General features: G+C 41.7%; 1 protein-coding gene across 2 annotated transcripts; it reads left to right on the plus strand.

Moving 5' to 3' along the window:
- The first annotated feature begins 262 nt into the window (after nucleotides 1-262).
- Nucleotides 263-17,768, plus strand: ISL2 (ISL LIM homeobox 2). Of its 2 annotated transcripts, none has more exons than XM_073579610.1 (6): nucleotides 263-438; nucleotides 2,942-3,131; nucleotides 7,691-7,881; nucleotides 12,003-12,280; nucleotides 14,927-15,094; nucleotides 17,165-17,768. In XM_073579610.1, exons 1-6 carry the CDS (start codon nucleotides 381-383, stop codon nucleotides 17,279-17,281), a joined length of 1,002 nt encoding a protein of 333 aa, XP_073435711.1. In that variant the 5' UTR covers nucleotides 263-380; the 3' UTR covers nucleotides 17,282-17,768. The 2 variants fall into 2 exon arrangements, with proteins under 2 accessions (XP_073435711.1, XP_073435712.1); XM_073579611.1 differs by having other exon boundaries at nucleotides 301-438; nucleotides 2,888-3,131.
- The last annotated feature ends 4,464 nt before the right edge of the window (nucleotides 17,769-22,232 follow it).

Here is a 22,232-nt window from a genome sequence, read left to right on the forward strand (position 1 = left end):
GTGAAGGTTCCCCTACCGCATTAGGGTGTTTTTGGACCTTGTTTTGGCTGTATAGTTGTACATGGCCACATGCAGTGCCTGTGTGCACATCTGCTCTACACTGTACACAGCATGTGCAGCACTTACTGTCTATAGAGGGGTCAGCAGCTCATTATTACATGCAGGCACAGACAGACATGCTAATGAGGACTGGTCATTAGCTCCTTTCATCCCCAGGCCCCGCCCCCGCCAGAGTCCTCCCGAGCCCGGGGCAGTGCTCCGTGACGTCATGCGGCGCGCGTGGGACCCTCCAGTCTCCAGTGCTGGCAGCTGGGAGCAGGATCCTGCAGCTCTGGCTCCCTGTCCTGCTGCCTCCATCCTCCTCCTCACCCTGCAGCTGGATGGTGGATCTCATCCTGCCCTACCCGCTCCTGGCTGCCATGGGGGATCAGCCCAAGAGTAAGTGCTTCTGCCCGGCACAAAGTTTACTTTAGGACTTCAGAGTGGGTGAGAGAGTGGTCTGCAGCCATGTCACCATCATCAGCAGCAGGTCTGTCACTTTCTGCTATCACTCTCATCATACAGGACAGACACACACAGATGAGGCCTCTCAGCCCTACATGGGGCGGAAGAGAAATGGATGTCATTTACACAGAGGAGACAGGAGATTAGAGGAATGGAGAGAGAACTCAATAGATCAGATTCTATCTATATACCACACATCACTGATCATCCATCCCGTCTATTACTCCATCTGATCTGTAGGTAATGTGGGATCAATTAATATATATACTAATCCCTTTATTATCAGGTCATCAGGTATTCGTTAGCCTATCTATCTATCTATCCCATATCTATCCCTTATCTATCTATCTATCTATCTATCTATCTATCCCCTATCTATCTATCCCCTATCTATCTATCCCATATCTATCCCATATCTATCCAATATCTATCTATCTATCCCATATCTATCTATCCCATATCTATCCCATATCTATCCCTTATCTATCTATCTATCTATCTATCTATCCCCTATCTATCTATCTATCTATCTATCTATCTATCTATCCCCTATCTATCTATCTATCTATCTATCTATCCCATATCTATCCAATATCTATCTATCTATCTATCTATCCCATATCTATCTATCCCATATCTATCCCATATCTATCCCATATCTATCCCATATCTATCTATCTATATATCCCATATCTATCTATCCCATAGCTATGTATCCCATATCTATCTATCTATATATATTTTATTCATTTTATTTTTATTTTCTTGGAATGGAAAGCAGATAATTAAGGGATGATTTGACATATATTAATCTGATCCAATATTACCTACAGAATAGATGGATTACTAGAGGGGATGGATGATGGGTCCGTGGTGTGTGTACAATGACAGCTGGTAGAGTGGCACTGGAGTAGTGTCAGGCCACAAAGTTCTTCCCGCATTGTGTAGTTGCGATGAGTGGAGGCAGGTTATGGTGGGTGATGTGTGGGGGACGCCTGTGTCTGGCTGTACATACAGTGTGTGGTACTGATGTGTGGGGGACGCCTGTGTCTGGCTGTACATACAGTGTGTGGTACTGATGTGTGGGGGACGCCTGTGTCTGGCTGTACATACAGTGTGTGGTACTGATGTGTGGGGGACCCTTGTGTCTGGCTGTACATACAGTGTGTGGTACTGATGTGTGGGGGACGCTTGTGTCTGGCTGTACATACAGTGTGTGGTACTGATGTGTGGGGGACCCTTGTGTCTGGCTGTACATACAGTGTGTGGTACTGGTGTGTGGGGGACGCTTGTGTCTGGCTGTACATACAGTGTGTGGTACTGATGTGTGGGGGACCCTTGTGTCTGGCTGTACATACAGTGTGTGGTACTGATGTGTGGGGGACGCTTGTGTCTGGCTGTACATACAGTGTGTGGTACTGATGTGTGGGGGACGCTTGTGTCTGGCTGTACATACAGTGTGTGGTACTGATGTGTGGGGGACGCTTGTGACTGGCTGTACATACAGTGTGTGGTACTGATGTGTGGGGGACCCTTGTGTCTGGCCGTACATACAGTGTGTGGTACTGATGTGTGGGGGACCCTTGTGTCTGGCCGTACATACAGTGTGTGGTACTGATGTGTGGGGGACCCTTGTGTCTGGCTGTACATACAGTGTGTGGTACTGATGTGTGGGGGACGCCTGTGTCTGGCCGTACATACAGTGTGTGGTACTGATGTGTGGGGGACCCTTGTGTCTGGCTGTACATACAGTGTGTGGTACTGATGTGTGGGGGACCCTTGTGTCTGGCCGTACATACAGTGTGTGGTACTGATGTGTGGGGGACCCTTGTGTCTGGCCGTACATACAGTGTGTGGTACTGATGTGTGGGGGACGCTTGTGTCTGGCTGTACATACAGTGTGTGGTACTGATGTGTGGGGGACGCCTGTGTCTGGCTGTACATACAGTGTGTGGTACTGATGTGTGGGGGACCCTTGTGTCTGGCTGTACATACAGTGTGTGGTACTGATGTGTGGGGGACGCTTGTGTCTGGCTGTACATACAGTGTGTGGTACTGATGTGTGGGGGACCCTTGTGTCTGGCTGTACATACAGTGTGTGGTACTGATGTGTGGGGGACCCTTGTGTCTGGCTGTACATACAGTGTGTGGTACTGATGTGTGGGGGACGCCTGTGTCTGGCTGTACATACAGTGTGTGGTACTGATGTGTGGGGGACCCTTGTGTCTGGCTGTACATAGTGTGGAGGCACTTTAGTGTTCCCGTTGGGGTGACACGTGTGTGACAGGCCATCCAGTGTGTGATATATGAGGTGCGTGGTGAGCTGTGTGACCAGATACATGAGCCCTGTACACTAGATGGTGACAGTCCTGCTGCTCTCCAGTTACACCCGGCAGATAACTGATAGCTGTCCTGTCCTCTGTGATGTCCCCGGCAGAGAAGCCAGGCCTGGCGGTGTGTGTGGGCTGTGGGAGTCACATCCTGGACCAGTACATCCTGCGGGTGTCCCCAGACCTGGAGTGGCATGCTGCCTGCCTGAAGTGCGCCGAGTGCAGCCAGTACCTGGATGAGAACTGCACCTGCTTTGTGAGGGATGGCAAGACTTACTGCAAGCGGGACTACATCAGGTGAGTGACCCTACAGCACCCTGCCCGAGCACCCTACTCACTGAGCACCCTGCCCGAGCACCCTACTCACTGAGCACCCTGCCCGAGCACCCTACTCACTGAGCACCCTGCCCGAGCACCCTACTCACTGAGCACCCTGCCCGAGCACCCTACTCACTGAGCACCCTGCCTGAGCTCCCTGCTCACTGAGCACCCTGCCCGAGCACCCTACTCACTGAGCACCCTGCCTGAGCTCCCTGCTCACTGAGCACCCTGCCCGAGCACCCTACTCACTGAGCACCCTGCCCGAGCACCCTGCTCACTGAGCACCCTTCCTGAGCACCCTGCCCGAGCACCCTACTCACTGAGCACCCTGCCTGAGCTCCCTGCTCACTGAGCACCCTGCCCGAGCACCCTACTCACTGAGCACCCTGCCCGAGCACCCTACTCACTGAGCACCCTGCCTGAGCTCCCTGCTCACTGAGCACCCTTCCTGAGCACCCTGCCCGAGCACCCTACTCACTGAGCACCCTGCCCGAGCACCCTACTCACTGAGCACCCTGCCTGAGCTCCCTGCTCACTGAGCACCCTTCCTGAGCACCCTGCCCGAGCACCCTACTCACTGAGCACCCTGCCTGAGCTCCCTGCTCACTGAGCACCCTGCCCGAGCACCCTACTCACTGAGCACCCTGCCTGAGCTCCCTGCTCACTGAGCACCCTGCCCGAGCACCCTACTCACTGAGCACCCTGCCTGAGCTCCCTGCTCACTGAGCACCCTGCTCACTGAGCACCCTGCTCACTGAGCACCCTGCCCGAGCACCCTTCCTGAGCACCCTACTCACTGAGCACCCTTCCTGAGCACCCTACTCACTGAGCACCCTGCCCGAGCACCATACTCACTGAGCACCCTTCCTGAACACCCTTCCTGAGCACCCTGCTGTAGTCATCATCTCACTCTCATTATTTTACTATGATGAGAGTTACCGTCTCATTCTACTGGTTATGTTGTCACAGTTTCTGATGGTGGTCTATAGTATATTACTAGTGATGCCTTATATTAATAAGCCCCCTATCGAGTCCTGAGAGCTTTCTACCTATGGGGGCTGGTAGCCATGTATTGTGATGATTGCACAGGGGTGATTATGAGTTACTGAATATCAGAAAGGACCATCATAAAGAATAGCTTCAGGGAGGGAACATGACTCAGTAATACAAAATGCCAGTGCTAGCTGAGAAGATGTGTCTGGTATATGAACTATATAGATCAACATTATATGTGTACTTGTGTGACTGGTTAGATAGATAGATGATATTTAAATGGATGGGTGTATATATATATATATTAAATATACAATATTCCATTAGATCGGTATTAAATATGACATTAGATCTAATCTATTCCATGTTACTCCAGCTTCTCGGTGTCAGTGTGTGACTCCTGCTCTGCAGGCTGTGCTGGTATCGCTGGGCTGTAGCTGGTGTCTGCTCCACTTGGCTGCATTGGACGGATCAATCATATGTTCCTATAGGTGCAGAAAGCTCTATCCCGGCGTAAACCCAGGGGCTGGAATAATTGATGGTGCACTGACAAGGCTTGTTAGTCTCCACTAGTGACCGTGGAGGCAGGATCTCCGTGTAACCCCACACTGTAACACTATATACACTGTAGCTGGCTGCACTGCAGGCTGCCCCTATGGCAGAAGAAGGCAGCTCTCCAGCCCTGCTCTCTAGGTGGCTGTCTTCTCTATTTCATGGCCAGTATATTATGTTTTCTGTAATCTTAATATTGTGTTTTATTTAATCTTAAATCAAACATGCGTTAAATGTGCAAACGATTAGGAAAAATAATCTGCAAATTCTGAACATGATGGAAAAGCAAAAAAGCTATAAAGTTAATGTATTACTAAAATTTTACTCTCATGTAGGACTCACTCGAAATCATCTGAATTTATCTAAGTAAATTTCAAAGTGAACATACATGCAAAATGTACTTTTGTTAATTTAAACATATATATATATATATATATATATATATACAGGCATATACTTTATGGTATACTTTAGCAGTTTTTGCACATTAGACCGTATACTGCATTTTAGTTGTTATTCGTATAGGATCATTCTTTTTGCATTGGATACATGTTGGAGTTTGGTGTCTCCACAGCTTGATCATTTTCTGATGTTTATCAAAATCAAAAGCCAAAAGCATAGCTCTAGAAGCCAGTGTAATATTTATCCACGATTCCCTTCATAAATGGATGACATGCGCCCAGCATAGCAATAAGATAATAATTAGGAATGTCAGGGGAGAAAAAATAATAATTTTAAATTTTAAATGAAAATAAACGATTCTGTTTGAAATAGTTTACTGTCTTCGAAACATAAAATATAACAAATGTAATAGATATTAAATATGTTGAACGAAAAAAAAAAAGAAAATGTTACCCTGAAGGCAGCTAGTGTGCTCTCTTGTATGGCATTTAGCATTCTATGTATGGTGAAATCACAGAAATAGAAGAGCAGGATTAGGGCTCATGCACACTTTCAGTATTTGGTGAGTTTTTTTACCCCAGGATTTGTAAACCAAAACCAGGAGTGGGTGAAAAATGCAGAAATGTTTCTATTATGTTTTTCCTCTGACTGTTCCACTCCTGGTTTTGGCTTACAAATACTCGGGTAAAAAAACTCACCAAATCCTCAGTGTGTGCACATGGCCTTATTAGTAAAATCGTCGATTTTGACAACTGATTTGCACTTAACATTTAACTGAACGCAACATCTGGATCATTATTAGTATAACCTTTGAACTCAATCATCCCTATACATACTGTTTGGGGTGTGTATATATAAACACACACACATATATTATATATATATATACCAATATATATATATATATATATATATATATATATATATATAAACTTATCTATATATATGTATACATACCAATATATACCTATCTATATATATGTATTCACACACATACATATGTATATATATACACACATAAATATATGCGCCCGTATATATGTGCACACACAGTCCCTTTACGTTTACCATATACATTTAATGTTTCCCAGAAATAACACGATGTCCACACACTGCTGCCATCATTGTTCTAGGATTCATAGATCAGGTATTCCATTCTTGCTTCTGTTTCTCCTACACTTTGCTCACAGGCCCCGGGTAACATAAAGGGAATGTTATATGGCCATACTTTGTCTCTTGTGGGGAGGAGATCGGAGTCTGGCCCATTAATACAAGTTATTATTTTGGTAATTTTAACGTTTACCGTACTAAATATTCGACTTATCTAACGATAGAAATAACGCTGAGAACATACAGCTTCCCCTGCCAGATAAATGTTGGGAGTAATGTGAGCCGCAAGGAATGGAAGCCATAGGAATCTCATCTTCTAGATGAGAGATTGCAGCTTATTTGTAGTGCGATCCTTTCCATGTTGGACCCTGATGGACATAGGATCAGATAAATCTTCAGTCACAGCTCACATTGCCAGGCCTCTGCGTTACCGCCATAGGGAGTCGTGCACACTTAGCGCACACCCAAACCTGCGCATCTCCTCTCCTTTCGCATTTTACTCTAATGCCTCCAAGTTTCTCTCTATTACCGACTTGATTATCTCATTTGGATATATACTTTTAACAATAAAAGATAATGATGCAATGTATTATGCTATAGGGAAGGCTGTATTTCTTCTACATGTTTTTCATTTAACTATTCAGGCACTGATCCGCACATTAACCGCATTGATTTTTTAGTAGACTGATGACAGAATGCGATGTTGTTATATAAGCCAGCCTCCTCTCTTCTATATGTGCTGAACAATGGCGATTTTGGCTTATTTTTTTCCCCTTCATTATTGTTTTGTTTTGTTACAATGGCAATTATGATGTAATAATAATAATAATAATATATTGGATGACAATTTATGTCATCAGTTGCATTTAATTGACATCATTTTTAATGCTTGTGACATAAGCACAGAAAAGTGATCAAGCTAAAACATAGAAGAAAATAAACAAATCACAAGCAGTGCAAAAATCTATGTAAAAAAAAAAAAGAATCTGATGTGTCCGCTGATGCAGAATGTCCTCTTATTGCATCTGTCTAGAAATGTACCGCATTAATGCCTAAATCTACCCATAGGACAGTGTTCCAGAGGCCTGCGATCTGATATGTACACTAATCATATGATCGATTCCCCAGTGATCACCTGAAGGTGCACGCGCCGTGTTACCGATCTGGGAGCTGGGTGTCTATACAATGAGCACACACATGTGAGGACCCTTTTTAGTCGTCAGAAGCAGATTACATAAAGGTGAAAGGTGGTCATAGACAAGACGATCATTCTGCCAATTAAATCGTGAAGTAAGAGTTGCTGCAATAAAATTCGTATAACTGGTAAATATAGGTTGTAACTAATAGAAATATATGACAGCATATTTTACAGCTTTCATTTGATATCTATATTTCCCCCCAAATCTGGGGACTTGTCCTGCTGACCTCTGCTGACCTCTGTGCAGACACATTACAGGTGCTCTGTTGTTCCCGTCCAGGTTGTTTAGCGCCCGGTGCCCCCGGTGCCAGGGCACTCTGCCTCGCTCTGAGCTGGTAATGAGGGTCGGAGAACGAGTCTATCACACCGACTGCTTCCGATGTTCGATCTGTAGTCGGCGACTCCTTCCAGGAGAAGAAATCAGCCTTAGAGACCAGGAGCTGTTGTGCGGGGCAGACCATAACATTGCAGGTAGGAATGGCCGTATACCCGGGCACTATTTATACCTTATGTGACTTCAGTGTTGTCCCTTTTTGAGATCATGGAGCAATCTCCCACCATCGTCCATTGTCATTTTTCTGTATGTGAATTCCATTCTAGAAAGTGTTGGCTACATGTTTGTGCAGAATGCCGGATCTACATAGGTAGATGGGACAACTGTTTATGAGCTGATTACAGAGTATTAGCACCCAGTATGGGACAGAATACAAAGCTGACCTTTCTGCTGCCGGCGGACCGGAGCTGTCTCGCTACCATCCGTGTGAATGTAATACTACCTCTCTCCAGCAGCGGCCGCTGTCGGGAAGCATGCACTGCAGACAGCTCTTTAGGGACGCAAGGATCAGGACCGGGCGATCACTGGATTTTCAGTGTTTGTTTCTGAACCTTTTACCCCATAGTTGGTTTTCTCAGTAGTTTTGTATTTTGTGCAAACGAAAATGTAGCAAAGAATCTACTGTTTCACTGAGCAGATTGTTTATTTGAAATGTTTGTGTATGTGCAAGGCTTTACACCAGTGCTGATAGATGGGAAGAATAAAACAGGCCTGGCATTCACGTTACCTTGGCCACTTGATGTCACCTCTAAACTTTGGTTGAAGTTTTAAGATGCCGTTAATAAGTTGTCTATTTCCTCCATGCCTCAATAATCAGGACTGTGCAGCCCACATGTCCCTCATCTCCTGCCCCTGCTGCCAGTACATCCTTTCCTTCTGTTGGAAGCAAGAATACCTAAATCCTATCAGCCCTTGTATGTTTAACTTAGCTTAGCTTTTTTTATTGCCATTTTTAGAGCCAAATGTTTTTTTTTTGTTTTTTTTAAGGACTAGTTGCATTGTGAAATTCCACTTTTCAATTTACCATATAATGATACAAGGGACATAAAAACAGCAACAAAAATATTTGTTTTACGGTCTTCACTATTTGATAAAAATATAATCTGTGGATGGTGCAATTACATCGATAGCAAATTTCTATATTATTATTGGTATTATTTTGATTTTATTGACTTAAAAAATATATATATTTTTTTTCTTTTGATGGAGCACGCATTTACTTTTATTTATTTATTTTGCAGAACGAGTTTTAGTTTTAATTAGTACAGTTTAGTGGTATGTACAACTTTATGAACATTTTGTACTAGTTTTTTGAGGAATAAGGCGAGTTTGCTGTACAATTGCAATTCTGGCATTTATTTTATGGTGTTTACAGTGTGGGATAATTAACAAAAATGTAATAGTTTAAACTTCAATATGACTTTTTTTTTTTTCCTTTTTAGATTTTTTTTTAATTTTACCAATGGGAAAAAAAAGGAAGATTATGATTTTATATTTTATACTTTTGGGGGGTTATTTATCTATTTTACTAACACATATACGGCCTTTAATTCCACAGCGTTTTACAGACATTATTGGTACTGTCCCCATTGGGGCTCAAACTCTAGATTATTTATTTATTTTTTTTAAGGACCATTGGGAGATTTAAATCATATTTAATTATTTCATGACAAAATGGGGTTATACTGCCATTATCTGAGATAACTGTGATGGCAACAAATCCAGGCGAGTGTCTGCTGTATAGTAGAACCAGCATCGGCTCCTGAGCCGCTGTATACACCCTCTCCAGATATGTGACATACGTGTAAACTGGATGTTAGAGAGAAGTTAAAGACATTCCTGTTTTATGCATAATTTGATAACTTGAATTAGTCAACTGGATTTTTTTTGTTAAAGGATTTCATGAGATTAGTTAATAGAGGTTTTTTTTTTTGGTTTTTTTTTAAAGAACTAGCTCCACTCATATGCTGAATGGCACTAATAAAGTCAGGCTCTTCCCATAAATAAAGCATTGTTTCTGAATATCACCTTTAACTAATGCCCACAAGAAGTAATATGAAATGAGAATTTTCAGTAATTAGTTAGCCATTTGTTGTCCTGCATTTCTGTATATTTCCGCCCAGCTGACCAAGATCCAAGGCTAATGGGGCTAATTGTTATAAAATTAATGAGCATAGTATTCATTTAAATAAATGCAGTTCACTCCTGTCTACTTTTTATAATATTTTTTTTTTACAATCCAGTATTTAGTAAAACTATATGGTGATGTGAATTTCCCAGAGAAATAACTAAGATGTCTGCTTGATGAGTTCATAACGCCCACTGAAGTCAGTCCACGCATGGCAACCTTTTCATTTACAGTGGTCGTGGCGTCAGGCAAAAGGGGGGTTTGGGGTCCTTTGTTTTGGAGCGTGTTTCAGAGGTGAGACCTCCATCTATTAAACATTTATGGCCATTAATGTCTAAGCTGTGGATACCCCTTTACTTCAAACATTCCCCTACTGGTGAATAATTTGTATAAAGGACAATTTTGTGACTTGGAAAATATTTTTAGTAATTACCCGATAGGTAGTCTTAATAATTACCCGATAGATAGTCTCTGGCAGTGTTGCTCCATCCTGATATGGAAGGAAGCAGTTGATTGTCCAAAGTACATATGTGTGTATATATATATATATATATATATATATATATATATATATATATATATATTTATTTGATCTTGGAACCACAGAGCTAAGAAATACAACCAAAGGCTAAATAAATATATATATATATATATATATATATATTCCCTTTGGTTGTATTTCTTAGCTCTCTGGTTGCAAGATTACAAAAATTGACAAATCTGGGGGGTATTGAAAAAGATGGTATAGGTCTAATACAGCATGTGGTGGCTGATCTGCACCTAAGAGGGCAAGGAATGATGTTGGCATTCTCTCTTACAGTTGTTAGATGCATTACATGTATCCGAGATGCCTAGAATATTCCTTAACAATTAAATGGACCACATCATGAAAAATGTAATAGTCAGTTCCACTAGCTACAGTACCCGGTTGGTAATTTTTTCTGTACCTTATTTCTGATAACATACACAAACGCCCCTATGACCACAAGATGTCTCACCAGTAGTTTGTACACTTCCAGATTTTACTAATGATCAGTATGCTTAACCCATGAAGAGAAAGAAATATCTGAACAAATGATCACTTCTCCATCCGTACTTGGGGTATTATGTTCTCCCACAAGTGTACCTTACATGGCACTCATGTCCCTGATGACTTCTCATTATAAATACTGTATCCATCCTATTCGTTATTTTCATAAATCATAAACTAACACTGCCCAGAGGAGAGATAAGAATCACAATAGATCGTTTACCCACCCAGATTACTCCATTCACTAATTATCCACGATCTTCTTTCCTGTGGTCATTCCTATAGATGGGTCAGCTCATGAGGTTTGAGTTATACATACATGCACATGGTATCTAGCAGCCGCTCATGCCATCATATTAAATAGCCAAGCATTAACTGTATAATAGTCAAGAATATATTTGTGCACCCTACTGGATTATTTTCCTAACATAATAAGGCTATGTTCACACGTTGCATTTTTGCAGTTTTTTTTCCCGCAGGCAAAACCTGCTCTCTTGTCAGTGAAGATGCTACCTCCAAAAAAGCAGGAGTTGCTGCTATTTTTTTGGTGTGTTTTTGAACATGTTTATTAACGTTAGTTAAAAGCAGCAAGAACGCACAGTTACATTTTTTTTGCACTTTTGTCATTGCTTTCTATGATGAAAAAACGTTGAAAGCATTGACATGTTGCTGTTTTAAAAAACGCCGCAATTTTCCAATTCAGTCAAGTGTTAAAAACAATCATGCTCATGAAATTTCTGAAATTTCATAGCATTTGCTGGTACAGTAAAAAGCAGCATTTCGTTTGCATAAAAAAGCAGCACCAAAAAAAACGCTGCAAAAAAGCAACGTGTGAACATAGCCTAAGTTGTGTATTTGGATTAGCCCTATCTTATGGGAATACACATATATAACCATTGTCACAAGAGTCTTTTTAATATTAAACTGCATATTTTTACACATTTTATTTTCTGGTAAATGAATTGGATCCTGTGTGGGTATGGTTTCATAATTAGCAGGGCCATCAATGTAATATATGGAAATTTCCTCTGGGCACTTATCATCATGTTCATAGTATATCAGTATGCTATATTGACGTTTTTTCTTTATCTTTGGGCTAGACAATGGCAGATCGTCACTTAGGTCCCATATCCACAAGCAGACAGAAAAGACCACAAGAGTACGGACAGTTCTGAATGAGAAGCAGCTACACACACTACGGACATGCTACGCAGCCAACCCCAGACCAGATGCCTTGATGAAGGAACAGCTTGTTGAGATGACAGGTCTCAGCCCTAGGGTGATCCGTGTCTGGTTTCAGAATAAGCGCTGTAAAGACAAGAAGAAATCTATTCTCATGAAACAAATTCAACAGCAACAGCAACTCAGTGACAAAACTGTAAGTGACCTGCTCAAATTGCTTGGTAAGAATAGTGCTAGAGTGAGGAGTCATGTCATCCATGAAGTGCCAGGGACAGTTTAGCTTTCTAAGTGGACTTCCTTGTTCTTGAGATGCTAGTTATTACTTAGCCAAAAAAGGTCCATGAATAGTGAAAATAAAAATTTTTGTTTAGTTTTTTTTAGTTTTATTTCACACATTTGACCATAATGAAGCACTGTCTTCTAGTCTGTTAAGTAGTGAACTGCATTAGTAGACCAGTTGCATACAGTTTATAATGATGATAGCGATTGGGATCCTCCCTCATCATTATGTCACCTAAATATTGTACTTGTGTTATTGTTGCATTTATTTCTGTCAGTTTTCCTGAGTAAATCCTAGTATTCCCCAGTCTCTTTTTTTTTTTTTTCAAAATGTGCATTGTACCAATGTTGGAAAGAAAGATCCACAGGATCCTATGCTGTGGCCGCAGGAGCAGAGTACTAAGAACCTTCTCCTACCTGCCAACATCACCGGCACCTTTTCTGATTAGTAGGCCTGGGGCGACATTATATGTGCATCGATTAACTGCACTGTTTATCAATCAATCAAGGATACCAGCAGAAAGTAGAAGGTTTGCAAGGCTGTGATCCAGCATCCGTGGACTACTGACGAGCAAATCCATTGTCCAACAACATGTTTTGCTCAACTCTATATTGTAGCAATCTTCTTTTATTCCTTCTGGAAATGTATCAATAAATTGAAAATTGGTCATTACTATTCTCAGTGTCAATCAAGTGCGCCTCTACAGTCTCAGGGCTCATGCACACAACTGTGTTATCAGTCTAAGGGCTCATACTCACTTGCGAGAGACTTGCACGATTCTCGTGCGAGTCTCTGGCATGAAAACCTGGCACTGTCGCTGGCACTCGGACCGGAGCGTGTGGCTACATGTATTTCTATGCAACCGCACGCTCCGGTCCGAGTGCTGGCGGCAGTGCCAAGTTTTCATGCGAGAGACTCACAAGTGAGCATGAGCCCTGAGAGTGATCCAGCAAAACATCAGAACGCCACAGGACCAATGTTAGTACACATGTCCGAATTGATTCATGTCCAAGTGTGATCTGATATTGGGCGGACTGCACTCACATCTGAGTGCAGTCCAATTTTGCGGCTCACAGAATGGAAAAGATGGAGAAAATTTGTTCTGCACCTTCTCCTCACAGCTTCCTATGGTTCTCTCATCTGAGAGAATCAGGTCACACTTAAGGCCCTTTTACATTTAGCGATGCACCAGCAATCCGACGAGCGATCCGACCAGGATCGCTGGTGCATCGCTAAATGATCGCTAGTGAGCTTTCACACAGAAAGATCTCACAGAGATGAGATACTCACCTTTCACACACAGCGATCCTGGCGTCCTCCCGCCCACCTCCACGCATTGCTCGTCGTCACAGCAGGAAGCTGACGACGAGAAATGGAGCCGGACATTCTCGCGCGATCAGCGATGGAGAGCGGGGGAGCCGGGCGTTGGTAAGTATCACACATAGCGATATCGCTATAACGTCACAAAACCGGTGACGTTTTAGCGATATTGCTAGCGATATCGCTTAGTGTAAAACCCCCTTAAGCTGATACTCTAAGAAAACTCGGATCAGAGTTTGATCTGAGTGTCATTAGCATAATCGACCCAATTCTCTCAGATGAAAGCATCTATAGATGTCTGTACAATCCCTTACACTAAGGGTACAGTTACACTTAGCGATGCACCAGCGATCCCGACCAGCGATATGACGCGGTCAGGATCGCTGGTGCGTCGCTAAGTGGTTGCTAGTGAGGTGCCACACAGGCAGATCTCACCAGCGACACAGCAGGGGTCGGGGGTCGCTACTTACCTGTCAGACGAGGCGATCCTGACGTCCTCCCGCCCGGCTCCACGCGTCGCTCGTCGCCACAGCAGGAAGCTGACGACGAGAAACGGCCCAGGACGTTCTTGCGCGATCAGCGATAACCAGCAAGGGAGCCGGTCGGAGGTATCACACATAGCGATATCACTAACAATATCGCTGCTGCGTCACAAAACCAGTGACGTTATAGCGATATTGCTAGCGATATCGCTATGTGTAACGGGCCCTTAATTGAAAAGTGTAAAATTTTGCTGGGAAACATCCTGATAGGGAGAATGGTAAAGGACAGTTGGCAATTTATTCATACATTTCTAAATACATCAACAGAAGAACAGCACAATGCAGATTTCAGAGAAAATATGCTCAGAAATTGTTTCTTTGGGAGAACAGATATTTATTAAAACAGAGAAAAATGAAGAAAAAAAAGGAAACATTTCAAGAACTGTTTGAATTGAGAAATCTATCAGTATTATATTTATGAGAAAATATAGAGGAAAACTTCCAAACATGCAACAAGTCAAATGAAGCTCAAGATGAGGCTAAATTTGCAAAAATTTTTATGCATCTGTCACTCCATATTGTAACTTTCAGACAGATAATACATGTCTTATGTAACAATAGTGTACGTACTATTCAAATATGTTTTCATATTTATCATAAAAGGGCTTTTAATATGATATTTCTGTTTCTTTCTCTTTTTTAAAATTGAACTACAATCTTGAAAAAATGTTCCCTGTTAATGATGTAATAATTTCTGCAGAGCCTTCAAGGGTTAACTGGCACACCACTAGTAGCAGGAAGTCCTATCCGCCATGACAGTGCCGTCCAGGGCGCTGCAGTGGAAGTACAGACCTATCAACCTCCATGGAAAGCACTCAGCGATTTTGCATTGCAGAGCGACTTGGACCAACCTGCATTTCAACAGCTGGTAAGGAAAGCTGGCATAGTATAGGAAAAGATAAGAAAGAAAGAAGACAGGGACCTACGGATATAATGGGACCCCGATCGTATTCCTGCTCACTCATGCACATTATTACTGGTCATGTTTCAGATGATTCAAAAGTGGGGATTTATACAAGAAATTATTCTGTTTTTGATTGGACAATGTAATACAGATTGACAGGTGCGCCATACGTACAAGGCTCCTGTCACGCAAATAACCATTTTAGGTGTCGCTCAGTAGGATGTGATATATGTGCAGCATTGTATATACAGCACATGGTAGATTAGTTGCAGTTTGTATAGTTATGGGTTTTGTCACTGCTCCACATTTATTTGCTTGGACAATATATTAAAGGGGTTGTTCACCTCTGGAGACAATTTACAGTGCATGAGTGCAGAGCGAACTGTCACTCAAAGTGCTGGAGCGTGCTTAGTGGTGACTGTACCCACACTGGCACACCTGTACGGCTGAAAGCCGGTGTGACGAATAAAGTTAATTTTTTTCCAGGTTCCACACTTCTGCCGCTCACCTTCACAATCCTATTAACTTGCAAATTAGCCCAATATCTTCAGCTTAATAGAGTTATCCGACCTGACTTGTTTCCTTTAATTCTGCAGCCAGCAATAGCCAGTGCAAAAGTTTTAATGAAACCCAATTGCAAAAATTTTTTTTATATGCATTTAAGTAAAAAAAAAAATATGCCCAGGGTGGACAACTGCTTTAAAACTTGGTTTTAGAATCTAAAATATACAGTAGGGTGGACCGTGTATTTCTATGCATCATGTGCCATGGTAACATGTCTTCTTAATGTACCTTAGATATCTGTCATAATATACGGTATATAGGGAATGTAATATCTGTAATCAGTAATTCAATGTAAAAGCACTCTATAATAATAGTAGCAGTAAATGATTGCTACAGTCCCTCTGCCTCAGTATGGAGCATTTTAGCTGATATTTGGGGTCGTGACCATATATGACACGTATAATATAGTAATTCTATGTGCCACTGTTTTTTTTTGCATTTCTGTTGGCTTTCCTGTTAATCGGTCATATTACAAAGTTATACTGATAGGTGATTTTGTAGGGTATATATCTTGCCAGGTCCTGGATTAATGTCTGTGAAAAGATCAGTGATTGCAGTCTGTGTGCACTTCTGTGGAATAAGCAAGAGAAAATAAATAGGAAACAGTAGGCAAAATTCATGCTGCGTCTGGAAGTGGCTACTCTGTGCATTGGTTTATATCACAACTGTAGAGATAATTATGGGAAAAACATCAGTGTTCTCCGCAGGAAAAATTCAGGCTTTGCCTTTTTTTTCTAAGCAGAGTTTTAAAAATTGAGCAAGAGCTTCATTCAGCACTTTAGTACCATTAGAGGATTATTTTTAAAGTAATTTATACAATTTACTGTTAATTTAGAAAATATTTTCGATATTTTTTAACAAGTTGTTACTATTATTGTGCATTTATTTTCTGCATTGATTTGTAACTTATTTGTTACATTGACTTATAAAAGGCTCCGCAGTAAGGTAAATGTATGTTACAGTGTATGAAGAGCTAACACTATGTCTTGTATGTTCAGTATAAGAGTCTGCAGGAGGCAATGGCCACACGATCAGCGTACGGAGCAGGATGTTTGTATAGCTGTTACATCGCTAATACCATCCAGCACCTGCTGTACAGAACCCGTATAGGGGTATGTGCACACATCTTTTTTTATAAGAGCTAAAAAAAACACTATTAAGTATCAACATTATGAACATGTTCCTTCTTTAGTCACTTCGTTTAACTGCTTGAGGCTTCAAAAGCCAAGTATTTGTTACAAGAAGCAATGTCTTCTTTCTTTGGGCTTGGAATCTGCTCACTAATTAATGTTTGGAATAACAAAAAAAACACCGACGATGTATAAACGCCAGGATAAACACCTGAAGGACATTGTGTGCACATACCCTTACTGTTCGTCACCACTTTTTGTATAATGTTGCTCTAAAGCCCAATACATTTCTCAATTGTTTTGGATTGCTACTCATTGCTGTTATTCTACCATATTCTAGGTATCATTCTCAGAATCAGGTTCTCTTGGTAACTCTTCGGGGAGTGATGTCACCTCCTTGTCCTCTCAGCTTCCTGACACCCCCAACAGCATGGTCCCCAGCCCTGTGGAAACGTGAAATCTTCACACTGGGACTGAGCAGCATGGACCCTGCATGATACCCCCTGACACTCCAGAGAACAAACCCCAAGCACTCATACTGCAGGAACCTCCTCCTTATCTTCAGGGCTGTGCATCAGTCTGGAACCTGCACATTTCTAACTTTTTACAAGGATTTGGGAAGAAAACAGGAATTTATGGTTCTTTTTTGAACTGGTCTCACCCACAACTCATCTCAGAGGAGGATGACTCTAATCCGGTAGCAGATCTTCCACTAGGGAAAGAATCGTCGGCCTTGCAGTGTTCAACTGGCTGAGACCCTGTCTTCTTACCTAATCTCATGGGACTTAGAAATATTTATACATATCAAATGTTGAGACATTTGGTGAACTTGGTAATTTATCTTGTGGATCGAGGACTTTATTATCGAACAAAAGTAAGTTATTAATATTTATTGTCAAAAACACAGTAATGAAATGTTAATAAAAAATATTCTGAAGCTCTGATGTCTCCTATTATAATGTGGACTTGGCTAGAGATAGTCACTTTATATTACCTAAATTAGTTACACGATTGAACAAAATATATAAAGTGAACAAAGCTATTTTGGTGAAATCTCAAGAAATGAAGGGTTCTATCTAATAAAGACTCACTTGTATACATCCCCTGACAGAAGATTTCATGTACACAATAGCCACATATTACTAAGGGACCTGTAGGACATATTTATCAAGCACGCACTGTCTTTTCATAGAATCATAGAATGTTAGAGTTGGAAGGCACCTAAAGCGTCATCGTGTCCAACCCCCTGCTCTATGCAGGATTCATTAAACCATCTCAGACTGACTGCCCAGCCTGTGTTTGAAGTCTTCCATTGAAGGAGAAGTCACCCCTCTTGTGGCAGCCTGTTTCACTCATTGATCACTCTAACTGTCAAAAAGTTTTTTTCTAATATCTAATCTGTATCTTCTCCCTTTCAGTTTCATTCCATTGCTTCTCGTGTTTCCATGAACAAATGAGAATAATGATGATCTCCCTACACGGTGACATCCCTTCAGATATTTGTAAACAGCTATTAAGTCTCCTCTTTGCCTTCTTTTTTGCAAGCTAAACATTCCCAGATCCTTTAACCATTCCTCGTAGCACATACTTTGCTGTCTGCTCACCATCCTGGTAGCTCTTCTCTGAACTTGCTCCAGTTTGTTGATGTCTTTTTTTAAAATGTGGTGCCCAGAACTGGACACAGTATTCCAGATGAGGTCTGACCAAAGAGGAGTAGAGGGAAATAATGACTTCATGTGGTGTAGACGCTATCTGGACTCTAGGGCACATTTTCCTTGCATTTATTAAAGCTTCATTGTGTTGGGGAAATTTAGCCTTGCTTTTCAAGTTGTACTCGGTGTACCTATTAAAAAAATGTTCTGCCAATTGCCAATATGTCAGTGTAAGTAAATGTGCCCCATTGATATAGTTCAGATATAGTTATGTGAAAATTGGCATAGTGCTCAGCAGAGGTCTATGTCCATTTTATTTTGGATGTTTGTAAGGGTCTTGGCTCACATATAGTGAATCTTTCAGTAGGATCAACCCTCGTAAGTCGTCTATATGTGCCTGCAGGTAATAGAAAGTTGAATAAAATGATACCTTGATATCTGCAACCTGATTTCTAATTCCAGAGAAATCCACATTTCTCTCAATATGTAAATGACCTGTTAAGATCTATTAGTAAAACGTAGATCTCCCTGAGAATCTTCCGCAGACTGGTAACACCCCTTTTATTTACAATAAGCTCTTAGGGCAGATTCTCAGGGAGATCTATGTCCTGCCCATTTTATTCTACTTTCTATGACCTGCATGCCTTTACAAATGGCATAGGATGGTTGATCCTAGTGACAGGTTCCCTTTAGGCCTACAGATGACACCTTCTAGTATATGTTAGTAATTTGTCAGGAGTGTGAAGGTTAACCTTCTGATTTATTCTGTATGATACCTTTGCTGTTAGGCTAAGTGCAGACGTACTTTTTTGCCCTGCGGATTTTTCCACGCAGAACTGAAGAAATCCGCAGGTCAAATGACCTGCATTTTTCCTGCGGATTTCTTCCTGTTTTTTTGCGGTTTTCTTGCGGTTTTCCCCTGCGGATTTCCCCCTGCGGATTTGGAGAATGGAGCAGGTGGAAAACCACACAAAAGAAGTAACATGCTGCATATTTTGAACCACAAGAAAACCGCGCGGAAAAATCTGCAGTGTCTGCACAGCGTTTTTTTTTTTTCTATTGATTAACATGCTACTGTACATCACAATGCAGATATGCAGCGTTTCTGCGCCGTAAAATCCGCTGCGGATCTGCTGGAAATCTGCATCGTGTGCACATGGCCTTAATGAGTCCTTTCAGCCACGTTATGGTGAATAACTGTGAGGGAAAATGCTTATATGATTTCTATGTAAGCATCTATTCCCATATAGTGGCCATGCATGTGACATACAAGGAGTAGAATCGGATTGATGGTTGAACACGCATGGACATTTTAATCTCTGCTGGTAGTTATGGTCACTCAGACAGGCCATACGTGTTCAAGTGACACCAGCAGAAGGAAAATAAGGTTTCTGGGAATATTTTTCATGAACGTATCATTTGTAGAAAAGTGACTATTGGATGAAAATTTTAAACTTGGCTGACCGATTTTCAGACAATAATGATCTGTAATCCATTTGCAAAAATTATTGTTTATGTTAAAGGGGTTGTCCGATCTTAAACTATAAGTTTGCAGTCACTGTAAGTGACTGCAGACTTGTGAACCCTCGCATTTCACACACTGCGGTCTGTAAGGATTTTCCAGTGCCGAGAACAATGGTAATGTTACCGCAAATATGCGATATGCATACTCCCGGCCACTAGATCAGCATAGCCTCGCTCTATCCAAGTGTATTGAACGAGGTTGGAAACAGTCTAGTCGAAATGTGGCCAGGAGAATGCATATCACATACTTGTGGTCACTTGACCGTTGTTCTCTGCGCCGGCACTGGAGAATCCTAATGTCACACAGTGTGCGTGATGTGAGGATTCTCAAGTCTGTGGTCACAAAGAGTGACTGCAGACTTCTAGTTTTAGACAGGACAACCCATTTAAATGTCAATACGTTGAAATTGTCTACTTTTATCAACAATAGCATGGGCTAGTCTGGTCCGATTTACATACCAGACTACTGTATGTCGATAGTCGTCAGGTCCTGCACCCATTCACTATGCAGATGAGCACAGAGAGCTATACGAGGAGACAGTCACTTCAGCAAAGTTTCTCACTCATGTGAGTGTAGCCTTCAACTAGTATGAATGGGGACCCATACAGTAATAATGAAGGATGACGCTGGAAGGGCTCCCTGCAGAACATGAAAGTGCATCTAAGGCTGGTGCTTTCTGTTACATGAGGCCTATTATGTGATATTTATACATTTATTTTTTTGTTTAGTACATTTTACTCTGAAACGTTGCATCATTTCAGAGGAAGCATACTATGACAAGTTGGCTGGGGACAATGTGTCGTGGATGACTAGTCCAAGAGGTAGGTCCTCAGCAACTTCTCTCCACCCCACTCACCTGTACAGACAGGTCTCTCCCTATGTGCGTGTGTAAGCAAGTTAGTCTAGAGGTGGAGAGAAGCCTCCGGGGATCTGTTCTTTGGCCTGGTTAGCTTTTCAAAGTATGTTTCCTTTGAGTCTCTGCAAAACTTCAGAGTAAAGCCTAATCACCTTTATACCACTAGGCTCACATGACTGAAGCTTCAGATCTTTTATTTTACCTGGCTCACCTGTGCATTAGGTTATGGTATTATGCAGTTCCCTAAGTTAAAGGGGTTGTCCAGGACTAGAAAAATGATGACTGCTTTTTCTCAGAAACACTGACATCCCTGACCATGGTATTTGCATAGAATTGCAAGTCAGATCCATTGCACTGGGGCTGAGTTGCAAAACCAAACACAATCCATAGTCAGGGGTGTTGCTGTTTCTGTAAAAAAAAAAAAAAGCCTCAATTTTTTTCTAAACCTTTTATAGTATACGAAGGCAAGGAAGAAGGTGTGTTTGTGTAAGGGCAGGGGGTTAAAGTTATTTTTGCAATTGTGTTTCATTAAAAAACTTTATATTGTTTGGGTTTTCCAAGCTCTATGATTCTCTGCACATTGCTTGCTGCTGAGTTAACTGAGAATCTATCAGTCAGCTATTTTCTGTTCACATGCTTTAAGAACTACATAACACGTTGTTTAAGGTTCCTCACCTGACATGTCTGTTTTCCATATAATTGTACTTTCTATAACAATTCTGTGGCATCTTTTCTTATAATTCTGCATTGTGTTGTTCCTGCTAGAAGTTCATTAAGAAACTTACAATTGGGCGTTACCAGTTGTGTTTGTCTCCCTAGCCTGTGTGTCGCTGTCCTTTCACAGCTGACAGTATCAGACTTGTGTAGGAACGTCTTTTTGTCAAGTGAAATGGTTTCATCCAGTTGTCAATTTATTCATAATTTTCTACAATGCAAAGGAAAGATTCTCCAGAAGTGTCATTTCATGGGGAATACAAGTATTTTCAGAAATAGACCTGTCTGCTGTTTGATTTTACGTTACTGAAGCTAAATTACTGTAAGGTGAAACGTTACGAACATTTCTAATTTAGGCTCCATAGCATTTTAATATTTCTATTTGCTGTCTGTAAAAAACAAACCAAAAACATTCTTCTTTACAGCCAGAGACTGAAAATCTTTACAGACTAACTACGTTCCACAACTCTGGCTATGGGCAGTTTCACACGTCAGTGTCTCCGGTACGTGTAGTGACAGTTTTCTCACGTACCGGAGACACTGACACACGTAGACACATTCTCAGGAATGTGTCTATGCAGATGTCAGCGTGTCTTCACGGACCGTGTGTCCAAAACACGCTGACATGTCCGTTTTTGTGCAACAGCACGGATCACATGGA

This window comes from Dendrobates tinctorius, unplaced genomic scaffold (assembly GCF_039654945.1).
Source record: "Dendrobates tinctorius isolate UK_male_01 unplaced genomic scaffold, ASM3965494v1 ptg000062l, whole genome shotgun sequence".
NCBI lineage: Eukaryota > Metazoa > Chordata > Amphibia > Anura > Dendrobatidae > Dendrobates > Dendrobates tinctorius.

Coding starts and splice junctions, on each gene's coding strand:
- ISL2 (XM_073579610.1), top strand. CDS start 381: ATGGTGGATCTCATCCTGCCCTACCCGCTCCTGGCTGCCATGGGGGAT. Junction 439..2,941: donor CATGGGGGATCAGCCCAAGA/GTAAGTGCTTCT, acceptor TGTCCCCGGCAG/AGAAGCCAGGCCTGGCGGTG. Junction 7,882..12,002: donor GGCAGACCATAACATTGCAG/GTAGGAATGGCC, acceptor TCTTTGGGCTAG/ACAATGGCAGATCGTCACTT.